Raw genomic sequence first — 14,304 nt, 5'->3', positions numbered from 1 at the left:
TCGCCGTCGTCTTCATCTTTTTTGCATGCATTCCAAAAGGCCAAAGTGTTCTGGGGTAGGGCATTATTGCGGAGGTGAATATATCGTGCGATGGCTACGCCGCGAAATGGATATTTGCTGGGACTCTTGAAACGGAACCAATGGAGAGCTACAGCTCATGAGTGAGCACTGTCGCCTGTTGCATGAAGACGAGCTGACTTGCTCCGTGCAGTCTGCAGTCAAAGGTAATGTTTGGCAAAAAGTACTCATTCTAAGTATGAATATATCTACAACTAAAATATGTCTAGCTACGTCTGAATTTAGATAAAGTTAATTACTTTTTTTTAGATGGAGGTACCGAGGTAGTATAAACTATGACTGTTATGAAGAAAACATGAAAATTTGCTTTATGCATACTCACCGTATAGTCGTGATTTGTCCTCCAAGGAGATGTGGTTTCTAACTTTCGTATGACGGTTTAAGGTCTTTTTGGATTGAAATTTTTTCATTGAAATTTGATGCATTTTTTTCCAAGCGATCCATCATGGGATCTATTTTTCATTACCATCGTGATAACGAAAAAACACAGGTTCTTAGGTAGCAAGAAGGGGGAGGGATCACCGCCTACTGCTAGCGTTTAAGAAGTTTTAAGAAATTTTATGCATGCTCACCACAATCATGGTTTCTCAATTTCGGATAATGGTTTAGGGTCTCTTCGGATTGATGGATTTTCGTACGAATCTGGAGGATTCCAATCCATAGTAACTTTTCCTGAGGATACCCTTTTAGATGAAAGGAATGACACCTCCAAAATGTCTATAGATTCTTCGATTTTTCTTTCCATGGATTGCAATGATACACCACGTACATATAGAAAGTTAAATATCCACTCTCACCTTTTTTGTGAAGTACTCTAACCTCTTTTTGACACGTATTCACATATCAATACACTTCTCCTATCTATTTATATATGCACCATTCAAATGCCAATTTGTGCAATTTTCTCTATTTTATAATCTCCATTTTGCACCGACAATTCTATCGAATTACTACCCCCTTATTATAAAGTGATATCTAAGATTTGCCTAAATTTGGATGTATCTATACACTAAATAGTGTTTAGATAATCAAGAATTGATAAACTTACGACATTCTTTTGTGGATAGAAGTAATATATATTTTAAATTCGTGTGTTTTTAATTATCCTATGATCCAAAAGAAAAAGCAGAACCTAAGCCTCATTTCTGCTGGGTAGCCGGATAAGGAGGCATCCCACGAAAGAGGGATCACCAGGGTGTGAGACGCAACGAACCACATGCCACATCCTATAGCATTTTCCGTCGACCGTCGTGGTGGTCCACCGAAAACTGTGGTCATGCATGGTTTGGGCAACCCACACGATGGACACAATCCAGCCAACCCGTCACCTCGCCTGCCGGTGTTGTTGCTGGTCCTTCTCCAGCGACGAACGCTGGCAGGCTCCAGCTAGAGAGCGTGTGGGTCTGGCTCGAGTGCACTTGGTCACTTGCATCTCCAGTGGTGGCCTTTGGTCATTTATTATGGCTCAGTGACTGCTAACTAGGCGATCACAGATGTCCAGATCCATAGCTTCACACGAGATAATCTAGCCGTCTGTCTGGTCCATTCTCTACGAGCTGAACCGCGTCTAGGTGTGGTTGCACCTAGGGTTGCAACGGCACAAAGATGTGGTGCACGTATGATTATATTTTAACATAAATTTTGCAGGTGCATAATATGTATATGGAGCATAATCAATGTCCATAATTTATATTATGTTTTTTAATAATTCAGAAATGCGATATCTAATACTAGGACATTGTTCACTTATGTTTCTCATTGGAAAGGGCTCGGGGTTTGGTCTAAAGCCAGGTAATGTCGCAAATCGCTTTGACGGGACGGACACGGCTTTGAGCTGATCCAGACAGTAGGAAAAAGTATATATTAAACCTTAAATTTGTGGAGGTTCAACGAAATAAACTTTGAACTTTAAATTCATGTCGTTTGTACCATGAACTTTGCAATCCCAGTCTAAATAAAACCTCAGATGTATTTGGCTCATCGAGAAAGAGATAATCACGGCCAGGAATACAAATTATCTCACTGACAAGGTAGATCCGCATGTCAGATTAATCTCCTTCGAAAAATACATCTTTCCCTTCTTGTCGTCGTCGTTGGCTGCATTAGCGAGGGAGGGGGAGAGCAGACGAGGCATGCAACAACACTAGGGGAGGCACGGGGGGGGGGGGGGGGGGGCGAACCAGGGGCACGACGATTGAGTAAGGCCGAGGCTACGGCCAACGCCGAGATTCAAGACGCGACTGGCCTACCGGAGTACAACAAGAATTGACCCATGTGCACCTCGGCCTAGCCGCCCTAGCGGCAAGGCGGAGCCCTTCTCCTCCCTCGGAGGGGCGAAGCCCTTCTAGTCCCTCGGCGACTGCCGGAACTTGCAGGAGATGGTCTCCAACGCGGCGGCGCAGGACGCGCCTCTCCGGTCGACACTCGGCCCTCCTTACCTCTCTGCGTCCGCCGCATCCACCTCCGCCGGCTCCCAACTGTGGTGCCCCGCCAAGCTCACCTTCGGTCGCTTCCTGCCTTCAGAGATGCACCAAGTGCAACATCTCTAAAAGTACGAGCACAATGGCTACCGAGCCACATCGTTAACCAATTAATAGGTGCTAGGTTCGAAACTCAGCATCCCTTCTCCTTTTATTCCGCACACCGATACCTAGGTCGCACGGATTAGTTTGTACAACCTCTTCACTGGCAATAGAGAGATTGAAAAAAAAATGACGCGTGGGCCAATATAGTCAGCAGAAGCACCAATTTATAATTTATTTTTCAGCTCTAAAAAAAGGTCTGGGTTCGATTCGAGTTCAGAGTTTTTAAACTAGACTTTTTTTCTCTAAAAAGTATAGCACGAAACACTTCGATTTACTGGTGCTTGGGACAGTTAACACGAAACACTCTGATTCACTAGTGCTTGGGACAGTAGTGAGGTGCTTGGGATAAGGATTAACTAAAGGCGTCGCAGCGCCTGAGCCTGACACTCGACCAGGTAATTAGATCTCAGTACATCGATGGAGTTAGAGGATGGCATAGTGATCAACTGGCTGGGAAAAAACATAAGAGCAGTTGCATCTGGTTCTGGGGCAGCGTGACATCGTGCTGCCCAGGCGACATGCGAACGCGAGAAATGTCAGTGCGGCGTGCGCCCCGGTGAGATGCACCGTGGCCCCGTCGCCGGAAAAGGCCCGTGGCCCTGTCGCCGGAAATGGCGGTGACACGACGTCGCGCGCCGGCACTTGTTTAAAGTTCAGGCACCCATTTTTCTTCGCCGGGGCCGACGTGTTTCGTTTACCGCTCGACGTGTCCGGCTCGCCGGATTCCACACGGGACACGCACTTGGCGCGTAGCAGCTTCTCCTCCGACGCGTGTCCGGCCAACGGCACCACGTCGTCGTTCGGTTTGAAAGAATAGAAAAATATCTTTGCTTTTCACAGATGGCGATGCGAGTAGCTGATTGGTCGACACAGGCGGAGGATGGTGATCGAGATAAATGTATTTTAGTAACCGACATTATGGTGGAGGTCGGTACTTGTTCCGGCCACGCACGGGCCACGTGAATACCTGATGGGTGAGTGACAATCGCCGAGTGTTATTCCTACCAGACGTGTTTTGTCTCAAAGTTATGTATGGGGATGTTTAGGTTGGACATCCTTTTATCATTAGTGTCCATGCAATGGAATGTGAGTGATTCAAATTTTTTCGTTACATGGGACATGTTATTTTTTACGTGGAATATGAATCGGGCTAAAGGGAGTCGCTAAGATATGGGAAGAGTAGGCATAGACGTTTAGCCACCGGGAAGTAAACGAATAGGTTAATTTCTAGATCAAAACTAGATCCAAATCTATTTTAAGCTATCCATATTCGGATTTTAAGAACTCGCTGGATTATTAGATTCCGATGTGTCACCTAGGGTATGGTGTAATATATGATAAAGTAAGTAGCATGCGGATATGGATTATCCCAAAAACCTGTAGCATAATCTGAATGTTTTAAACTGAATAATCGGGTTTTAATGATAAAAACAAAGGCCAATTTCATATGATTAATAGCTATTAAGTTACCATTTCACCATTACGCATATCTCTATATTCTTAGCACCAGTAAACTGATGGTTCAAATGTTTAATTTATAAATAGACAATCCCATCGATGCCTGAGTTTGAATCCAAATTATATCTCTACATAGATAATTAACTGACTAATGCAAAGTTAAAACTTTAAACCTTATCAAATTTTGCAAGAAATATAATCACCAGTCCATGACGGTATTTATCTGGCTATTTTTGCGGTCCGGGTCCCCCCACCCCCTCCCCTCTCTTTCGATCCAAATCCTTTGTTTGGGATATCCGCGTTCGAATCCACATTAGAGAGATAACCGTCTGATCCGAATCTCTGTTCGGTATATCTGGTTCGAATATGCAACCGAGAGATATCCGTCCGATCTGAATCCAGGAATCATATACGGTAAATGATGTGTCACGAGCAAAACACGACCCATTTACACCCCTCTTCTGCGTGCACAGCTAGAGGCCACACTATTTTTTCTAAAATTCAAAATCAATATTTGTGTGCTTAAAAAAATGATTGTAGTCAATAATGTATCTACAGTCTCAATATTTTTTTTAAAAAAATTATAGGCTATCAAAAAAAGAATAACAAAACATGACAAATTTATAGTTTTGTAATATCGCTATTCAATATATTTAGATTCCACACATTTATCATTTTGTTGTATGAATGAAAAGTACTCCCTCCATTCCCTTATATAACATGTTTTCGCCAGCTAATGTATACTATTTTGTATTGACATTTTGCACGTTAGTAGTACTGATCATTGGCTATATCAATGTTTTTTTGAAACATTGAAATATAATTTTCAACTAATGCAGCAGTACCTTGCTGTCAAAAAGAAAGGGCCAACTAATGCAGCAGTACCCACGCATAACAGACGTACCCACGTGTTGACGTGTATGCATTTGAATACAGCGATCGGATCGGGAGTTGTACCCTCTACGCTTTCATGTCAGTACTCAACTTGCGGTTGAAGGTTTAACTATGCAGATTTTTTTGATGTGGCCGTTCCGCCATGTTTCAAAGATTCACCTAGATATGCTAAATTCACGATAGTCCTGCAGAAAATAACCACATGTCATAAAAAAAAAGGGTCATTGGACACGACGTGACGTGCCCACCACACCGCACGGGAGACCCACGCCGACGCCGCAGCCTCAGGGACGATCCCGGCCGGCGGGACCATGCCGGGCCCATCATCCATCCACCCATGCAACCGGAAGAGGATAGGATCGGACATGGCAGAACCGGACCGGCCGGGGCACATCGCCGGATCGGAATCCGGGGAAAAGCCATGTGGTAGGGGAGTGGCCACGACCGAGTGGTTTCCCACCGGAACCGGAACCGGCGACGGCGGCGGCAGGCAAAATCTGCAGCAAATCACGCACGTTATTACGGCCTTACGGGGATGCTAACGAGCCGTGTCGGTCAGATCAGTCAAACCCACGCGCCCGATCGAAAGCGAGCGCGCACCGGCGCGTCGCGCGCGTTATCCCGTACGTTCCGGGGTCGACACCAGCTCGATCTGCCTGCCCGCTGTGCTGTATATATACGCTCGCTCGCCACCCCACCGGCGCTCCAAAGGCCAACCAGCACAGCCGCCCGCCGCACCAGCCATAGACGACACCCATCTCGCGTCTTCTTCGTGCCCTTTTAGCCACGGGCCGGGAGATCGAGCAGCTGCAGCACAAGAGCACCGGCCGACGGGGGTTGAGCTTCAGCCTCCAGGCTTTGCCAAGATGAGCTTCAGGCTTGCCGACGAGGAGGCGTTCGAGGCGTCGTCGTGCGGCTACTCCTCCGGCGGCGACTCGGGCGACGAGAGGGACCGCTTCCCGGACAGCGCGGGAGGCCACCGCCGCCAGTCCGCGCCGCCGCAGGCGCCCCTCATGCGGATGAACTCCGACAGCATCTACGACATGTCCGGCATGACCGCGCACCTCCCCGCCAAGTAAGTACCACCGGCCAAATCTCACAACTCTGCCCCGATGGATGAAAGCTTTTGCTCACCGCGCGAGGACGATCTCTTGCAGGAAGGGGCTGTCGGCGTACTACCAGGGCAAGTCGCAGTCCTTCGCGTGCATGTCCGAGGTGCGGAGCCTCGAGGATCTGCAGAAGAAGGAAAAGCCGCCGCGCAGGATCAAGCCATGCAAGAGCTACGCCGCCCTCGGAGGGATGCCCGCCAAGCAGGTGCCGGCGGCGAGCTCATGCGCGAACCTCGGACTCATGGCCGCCGGGAACGGCTTCGGGAGGGCGCCCCGGAATATTCCTATCAACCAGGACTGCTACCACCAGTAGACTACTACGGGCGGCGCGACGCCGTATCCCGTAGGGATGTTTTTGTCGGATGCTTCGTTTCTGTTCTTCTTGTTCTTCTCCGGGAGCTCTGTTTGTTTGCGGGCGACAGAGATCAGGTGACATGCCTATGGCATGTCACCGATGAACAGTGCCGTAACATGCACTCCAGGCCGTTGGATCGAAAATGAGTAGACAAGATCAAGCACTGTAGCGACGTACTGTAGAGGACACTGTAGCAGATGTACTGTAGCGACGCACTGTAGATTTGTCCCTGTAGCGGTGCACTGTAGATTGTTCCTGTAGCGGCTACTGTTCATGTTCATCTGGCCATCCATTTTCAATCCAACGATTAGAACATGGTTGCATGTCACAGCACTGTTCATCGGTGACATGCCTATTGCATGTCACCTGATCTCTGTCCAGCCTGTGAATGATTTGCGAGAGAAAACTTTGCGTTTGTGATGTAAATATTGGTGAGTATGTAACTGTTGTGCGGAAAGGGGAGCAAATCCAAATCAGGCTGCTGTGTTTCGCTTGGGCTACTAGTACCGTGGTCCAGAAGGGGATAAGAGGCAGAGGAACTTCGATCAAGACAGAGCAATGCGGTGGCTTACCAGGAGGGCTCTCGTGTCCATTTTGGTTTTACGCCGGATGTTCCAATTTCCAAAATTTTAGTGTAGCTCTGCTTCAGTTCGGAAATTCAGATACGATCTTCAGTGTTCGAATGTTGTCCATCCACCTAATGAACCACAGACCACCATTTCATACCCAACGAAGACGTCGGAATGGTAGGTTACCTCACAACCATAGGTCCATAGCCACTCTTCAAGGATGATTAAAAAAGATGGTAAAAATGCTCCTCCACGAATCGATTCATTTTCAAAGTCCCCTCACCCTTGTTAACACGTGAAAACAAACAGCTACGCCACCACTTAGAGGCGATTTCAAGGCGACTTGGGATCCCAGCCGTCTCTCGTTGGCGCCGTCGCTCTGCCTCGCTCATGTGGCCTTCGGGCCATGGAGGCGGGGTGAATCTCGGCTTCCATTGGTGGGAGGATTTCATTCCCCTGGTTTTTAGGGTTTTAGTTTAGTGGGGCGACGCTTAGATGGTGTTGGCGGCGTCTTCTCCAATAAAATCTCCTAGACTTCAGCCCCATCTCGACTACAACGTCAAAAAGCTTGTGGAGTAGTGTGGTTCCCGATGTTTTCTTCTGGCTAGGGGATCTCCAGATCTTCATGGAGCTTCATCGGCGTTAGTCCTTCACCTTTGGGGCAAATGTGGTCTTCTTGACGATTTCCCATCTGCAACCAATGACGTTAGGCCGTCTCAGGGAGTAGCGGCAGCAGCGACGCGTCGTCGACACGGTCTAGAGGTTGAAGAAGAATGACATCTCAAAGGTTTTATTGTAGTTTTTGTTTTTGTTGAGGTGATTTGTACTATTCGATGTTTCTCTTAATGTTAAGGTTTTATTTTTTAAAAAAGTCCCATCACCCCTGCACATTCTAAGTTCTTTTTGTCAAAAAAATCTTGTTTTCTGCCCTTCGGTTGGTTTTCCACTAATCCACCAGATTGCCCATAAGGTAAATGAAGTCGGAGCAGGTTTTTTTTTTTTGAGGGGGAGTAGTTTTTTTTCTTGTGCTAAAGAAGTCGGAGTAATTATCTACACATGATCTGGAAACAAGGCCTCGGCTTGTTAGAACGGACCGCTCCCATCCTCTAGAACGGTTCACCCGTCTCCGAAAATGTCCCGGCACGGCCCATCAAGCCCGCTAGGGCCTCCACCCCCGTCTCCACTCTCCCTCTCGCAAAAGCGCATCCACCATGTCGCCACGCTGCCCCGTGTACTCCCTCTCTCGCTGCCCCCGCCGCCCCCGCCCCATAGCTGACCTCAACCGCCCCTCTGATATCTCAACCGCCGGCAGCGAGTAGGTGAAGCTCACATCTGCCTTCTCTCTCCCCCTCAATCCCTGCTATGTTTACTCCTTTCTTTTCTAGAATCTCTTCTTATTCGCGTAGGCAGCAGATTACGTTTTGGGTATATTGTCGAAATCGTTAAACATATGTCATTGTTTGCATAGGCATCATCGAGCATATATTTGCAGTCTGATTGTGCAAGCGGTGGAAGTTCGTATCTGACTGCGTGAACGGAATTCTGTATAGGCATTATGTTTGCTTTAATCCCATACATGAAAAATCTACTACCTCTATCCATAAAAAGACGTCGAAAGTTTATTTAAATTTAGATATATCTAGACACTTTTTAATGTATAGAATGTATAGATACATCCGAATTTGAATAAATCTTCGACATCTTTTTATGGACGGAAGGAGTAATAAATGGAAGCGTTCTGTCACGGGTTGGGGGAGGATTGGATCGTAGGTTGTAGTTGTGATCGGTGGGAGGCTTAGGGCGATAATCCCGTCGGCCTATGGTTGGAGAAGGAGGTGAGGATAGGCGCCTAGGCGCATGGAGCAAGATGTGAGAGATTGGATTAATTCTGATTGTTCCTTGAAACGCATAGGGATGGCTTTATATATTAGCCAATTACAGAATTTGCATCTAACTCTGACTCTAGTTTAGGTAATTGGCAGGGTAACCTTCTTCTGGACTAAACCTTTCCAATTATACCTAAACTCTACTAACTTAAACTAGGACGACTCTAAGAGGCCGCAAGGCCCTTGCCCTTGCGACGGCTGTAGGCTTGGCCCCACATGACATCTCCCCCTCCATTCTGAAACAGCTTGTCCTCAAGCTGGAAGTCTGAATAGCGCTCCCTAAATGTGGTGACATCCTCCCAAGACGCTGCAGACGCAGGCTGGCCTTCCCATTGAATGAGCACCTGCTGGACTCCACGAGCAATCCGCGCACGCAATGCTTGTACTGGAGTCGGATGAACGCGTCCCTGAAATAGCGGAGGAAGCTGTGGAGGACCTGTCGGAGGCGGACCATGGTACTTCTTGAGGACCCCAACATGAAACACGTTATGAATGCGGGCACGAGGCGGTAACTCCAGACGATATGCAACCGAATCAATCTGAGCGAGGATCTTGAAAGGCCCAAAATACTTGGGTGCCAATTTGCCTTTTGCTCCCGCTCCCAAGAACGCCGCTGGCCGGTGCTGCAGACGAAGCCAAACCCACTCGCCCACATCAAAGGCAATAGCCCTATGGTTGACATCATAAAAGTGTTTGTACTGCTGAGCTGCTTGAAGGAGACGGTCACGGACATCCAGCAAGAACTGGTCGCGGTCCAGAATTTGTCGCTCCACCGCCTGATTACGAATCTCGCTTGGAGTATAATCACGAAGAGACGGAGGGTCACGGCCATACACAATCCTAAAAGGTGTGTCCTTCAGCGCCGAATGATAGGAAGTGTTGTAGCAGTACTCAGCCGATGGTAACCATTGAAGCCACTGGCGAGGCCTATCCCCAGTAATGCATCTAAGGTACATAGTGATGACCTTATTCACTGCAGACTGGCCGTCCGACTGTGGATGGAATGCGGAACTCATGTGTAAGCGTGTACCCGCAGCCGAAAATAAAGCTTTCCAAAATCCCGAAGTGAATACCACATCTCTATCCGAAACAATGGATGTAGGAAAACCGTGAAGACGAACAATATGGGAGAAAAACTCCTTAGCAACCGTCTCAGCAGTATATAGATGTGCCAAAGGAATAAAATGGGCATACTTAGAGAAACGATCCACCACTGTAAGGATGACACTCTTACCGCCCACCTTAGGTAATGCCTCAATAAAATCCATGGAGATGTCTTCCCAGACACGAGATGGTACTGTCAATGGCTGTAAGAGTCCAGCGGGATGAAGCTGCTCTGTCTTATTGCGTTGACAAACTGTACAAGCACAAATATACTGCTGCAGGGCAGACCGTGCTTGTGGCAAATGAAAATCCCGGTGGAGGCGATGCAAAGACTTCTGGATACCTTCATGACCGTCATCGTGAGCTGCCGCCAAGACCTCCCCGACAAGCGGCGACGAGGGAGGCACATAAGCCCGTTGCTGGAACGTAACAATGCCGTCGACCAATGCCCAAGGCTGTCCCAACTCGCCTGACTCAAGCTGTTCCCGAAAGGCGACCAATGCCGGGTCTGTGTGCGTGGCCTGACGGAGAGCCTCAAATCTACACTACTTAAAAAGGAGCAATGGGTTCCGTATTCTGCCCACGGTCAATACGTCGAAGAGTTTCGTCGTCCTTCGTCGCTCGCCCCGCACGCGCACATAACTGGGCCAAAAGCCCAACTAACTCTCACCCCGCCGAGAACCCCATCTCGCTCCCCTCTTTTTTTCTCTCTCACGAACCATGGCGGCAGCAGAGGGCTTCGCCGGCCGGCGCCCTATCTCGATCCCCATCACCATCTCCACCCCGCACCCCTGATCCTTGACACCACCGCCCCCCCTCTGGATCCCTGTCTCCACCGGCGCTCTCTGCATCCTTGACTCCACCGGTGCCCTCTTGATCCCCAACACCACTGCCTTCCCTTTGATCTTCGTCTCCATCGTCACCCCCTTGATCCCCAACACCATCGCCACCCCCTGCCCGACGCACCGAACACAGACCCTATTTGAAGGCTGGAATCCATCGGAGGCCATCGTGGTAGTGACGAGGTCGTCATTATCTGCACCCTATGGGAGGTGGGCGACAAGGCGCCGCAGCCTCCACAGCTTCCACGGAGTCGCCAGCGCGTGTGTTTATGCGGCCTTGGAGGCATCCCCTTTTGAGGATGACGGTGCAGCTTTGGAGATGTTTGGCGAAGCCATTCCCAACCTGGATCTGGTCTCCGGCCATGCCAACATGTATTTGATTCTTTCGTCTAGGGATTCAAGGTAATTAATCCTTCCCATGGGATTAGGGCTGAATTTTTTACATTTTCTCTATTCTGTAAGAGATCGTGCTAGGGGAGTTTTATCCTGATACATACCTTGTGTCCTTGTTGTTATCATATCGATTCTCCCTACAAATTTATTAAGCCTCGGTGGTCCATTTGCTAAAATTTTCATGTCCTGTGTTTGTATCTTGCAAAATGGATATATCTTTGAATAAGTGAAGTTCTAGCAAGGTTGGAAGGGAATTTTTATATCGCAGATAAGCCTACCAGGCAGACAACTTCACGTATCAAACTGAAGCCTCTCCACATGTTGTATCATTAGCGGTATCTCATGCAGTAACAAATGCATAATGCATCCTTGCTTTTTTCGGCCTCAACCTACTTGCTTCACATGTGATGGTAGAGTTTTCTTTCTTTTTAACAGTGATAATTAACCTGGCATCTACTGACACAACAAATATTTTAGTTTTGTTAGATACAGTATGTCCAATGATTTTGCACTACTAGAAGCTTAATTATGTTTGGAACATAAGGCATGCGTCCTTTGTATCATCAAATTATATTGTTGTTGTTTGTCCAACCTCTTTCATGCAACCTCTTTGTATTACATGCTTCCTACCATGTACCGTAAAAAGACTCCTCATTGATGGAATGAAAACATCCATCTGTACTTTTCCTTTCTCTCTTAATTTATTGTTAATACCCATTCAACGCAGTGCATGAATATTATAACTCTTCTATATTCCCTCTCCCAATTAGCAAACCTGCACTGCATTGAATGGGTATAGCCTGTACATGATCAGTGAATTATATGTAAAGTGCAATTTTGTCACTTCACTGCTAATCTTGGTTGTTATTTTAAGTTTTGTTCACTTGCATGCAGGATGTAAATGCTGTGCTAATATGGGCTCTAAGGTTTTCGAAATTGAGGATTTTGGGCGTACAAGAGTTCACCAATCAAGCAACTAAGAGATAATTCAACAAGCCATTGAGAGCTGGTGAGACTGTCTATGACCACTGACTACCTTATTTGTTAAGCATCTGTCAACTATCCTAGGATACCTACTGAATGTTTTTTCTGCAATAAGTACGGAACAATAAGAGTGTTTTTTCCATTGAAGAGTTTTTATTCTACTAACGACTCACATTATCCTGCTAAACTTGAGAGCTTCCTTGTGTATCCAGACTGGTTGACTGAATCCATTAGTTGGACTTCAGCGGCGTAACTTTTGCCTCTTGAGGATGAAATGCCCAAAGTTTCTGGTATTCAGTCGATAATGTGCTTTGCACGTACTGGTTTTCATGCTCCAAAGGATATTTGGTCTAACCGAAAGATATATTTTGTATTTCCAATCAAACAAATGTACTAATTTTGTTTCATACATTTTCTTGGTGTTCATTGTACTAAATAAATCAGTTGCATGGCAGGGTATTCTCCCTAAGATGAGCTTTTGATGTCAGGCAAAGACATTGTATTGAGCAGAACAAAGACATTATAATTCACACCGAGCCGACCGGCGCTCTAGACCAGATGAGGTAAGACAAGGGAAGTGATTGGAGACAAAACGGAAATGAATTGGGCTAGCTAGCTGGGTCGAATTTGACACCAATAATTTTGGTGTGTTTATTCTTGGGGTAAGAATGATCTCCAGTACACATGTTTCTGGATACTTTTTGGTTTTTCGATGCAACAATGATGCTCAAATCATTATCTTTTATATAAATTTGGAAGGGAAAACCATGCTTATATATCACGACCGCTTATATATCATGATCTTTTATATAATATTTTTCTTAGTGATGAATTGATCAGAAGCACACTGATTTACTTATTGATTTGTGTGCTCCAGGAATGGCTAAACGTGCAAGCAATTTACTTACTGATTTACTTATCATGACGCGAGGAGGTAATAAAGGTGGAACCTGAGGAGCCAGGCAAAGACAAAGTACGAACCTGAGGAGGTAACAAAGGTGGAACCTGGGGCTCACTTGCTGAGACTAAGTTGGACACTGTTTTTAAGGTTAGGTATTGCTTGCACTTGGCACCATTTATATCCAGCACTGCTAAGGTCACAATTTCTGAATTGCTATGTAAAACCTCCAAATCTTAACTCCACCTTTCAGTAATGTGGTGTAATGAGCTTGCCCATCTTTGATTTTAGTCTTGTTAGCTTCTCAACGCTGATATATCGGAAAGAAATATCCCTAAACAGATGTACTCACGCGGGGCGGGCGGGGGGTAGCCGAGTTGTCTCAACATGAACGAATGAACTACAAATGCGACGCAACGAAGGTTTTAATAACTAATATCGAAGGCATAAAAGCCAAGGCTGGGCCGCCATCAAAGAGGGTAACAATGTTGGCTGGGAGTTAGAGGAATGGCACGGCGGAGGGTGGCCGTGGGGATGGTTGCCTTTCGCTTCTGCTTTGCCGCGGCAGTGGGCCCTCATGCCTTTGATTTCCGCCGAACCCAGACAGCCATCTTCGCCGGTCATGGTTTAAGTTGATGCATTATGTTCGTTTGTTTAAAAGAAATAAATTAAAAAAGTTAGCTTTCAATAATAAGTCACGGTGAATATTAAAATTTTAATATTACTAAAATAAATCGTGCATTAGAAAAAAATGTTCATGTTGTCCAACAATTGTTCACGACCATTCAAAAAAATGTTCATTATTTTATTAAAATATTCTATTTTCGGAAAAGAATCACATATTCTAAAAAAATTCATGCATTTCAAGAAATGTATGTGTGTTATGAATTATACTACCACCGTTTCATTAAATAAGGCATCCTCGTTTTACGAGCTTTTTGTTTGACCAAGAATTACTTTAAATAGATAAAAATAGTTTGTATGAAATTAGTACCATTAAAAAGTTCTTTTCAATACAAATCCAACGGTACTAATTACATATAATATAATCAAGATTTTATTGCTCAAATTTTATGGTCAAATTCGTCTTGGAATACGCGTGCGCCTTATTTCCTTGAAACGGAGGTAGTATATACATTGAGAAATAAA

The 14,304-nt window shown here is 46.2% G+C and overlaps 1 protein-coding gene and 1 long non-coding RNA gene across 2 annotated transcripts in view; both read left to right on the top strand.

The window, feature by feature from the left end:
* Positions 1–5,707: 5,707 nt before the first annotated feature.
* Positions 5,708–7,158, top strand: LOC127326563 (uncharacterized). Its single transcript, XM_051353416.2, has 2 exons — positions 5,708–6,090; positions 6,173–7,158. Exons 1-2 carry the CDS (start codon positions 5,882–5,884, stop codon positions 6,435–6,437), a joined length of 474 nt encoding a protein of 157 aa, XP_051209376.1. The 5' UTR covers positions 5,708–5,881; the 3' UTR covers positions 6,438–7,158.
* A 1,142-nt stretch (positions 7,159–8,300) lies between these two features.
* Positions 8,301–14,304, top strand: part of LOC127326570 (uncharacterized) — a 29,133-nt gene continuing 23,129 nt past the window's right edge. Inside the window, exon 1 of the long non-coding RNA XR_011751007.1 lies at positions 8,301–8,367. This is a non-coding gene — a long non-coding RNA (uncharacterized lncRNA). The remainder of the gene's footprint in view (positions 8,368–14,304) is intronic.

Source organism: Lolium perenne, chromosome 1 (assembly GCF_019359855.2).
Source record: "Lolium perenne isolate Kyuss_39 chromosome 1, Kyuss_2.0, whole genome shotgun sequence".
In the NCBI taxonomy this organism is placed as follows: domain Eukaryota; kingdom Viridiplantae; phylum Streptophyta; class Magnoliopsida; order Poales; family Poaceae; genus Lolium; species Lolium perenne.
The sequence above is the reverse complement of the archived record's forward strand: the minus strand, read 5'-3'. Positions and strand labels throughout refer to the sequence as shown.

What these genes read in the sequence shown, in the direction of transcription:
- LOC127326563 (XM_051353416.2), top strand. Translation starts at nt 5,882, where the DNA reads ATGAGCTTCAGGCTTGCCGACGAGGAGGCGTTCGAGGCGTCGTCGTGC. An exon ending in ACCGCGCACCTCCCCGCCAA is followed by an intron (nt 6,091 to 6,172) that starts GTAAGTACCACC and finishes GATCTCTTGCAG; the next exon opens with GAAGGGGCTGTCGGCGTACT.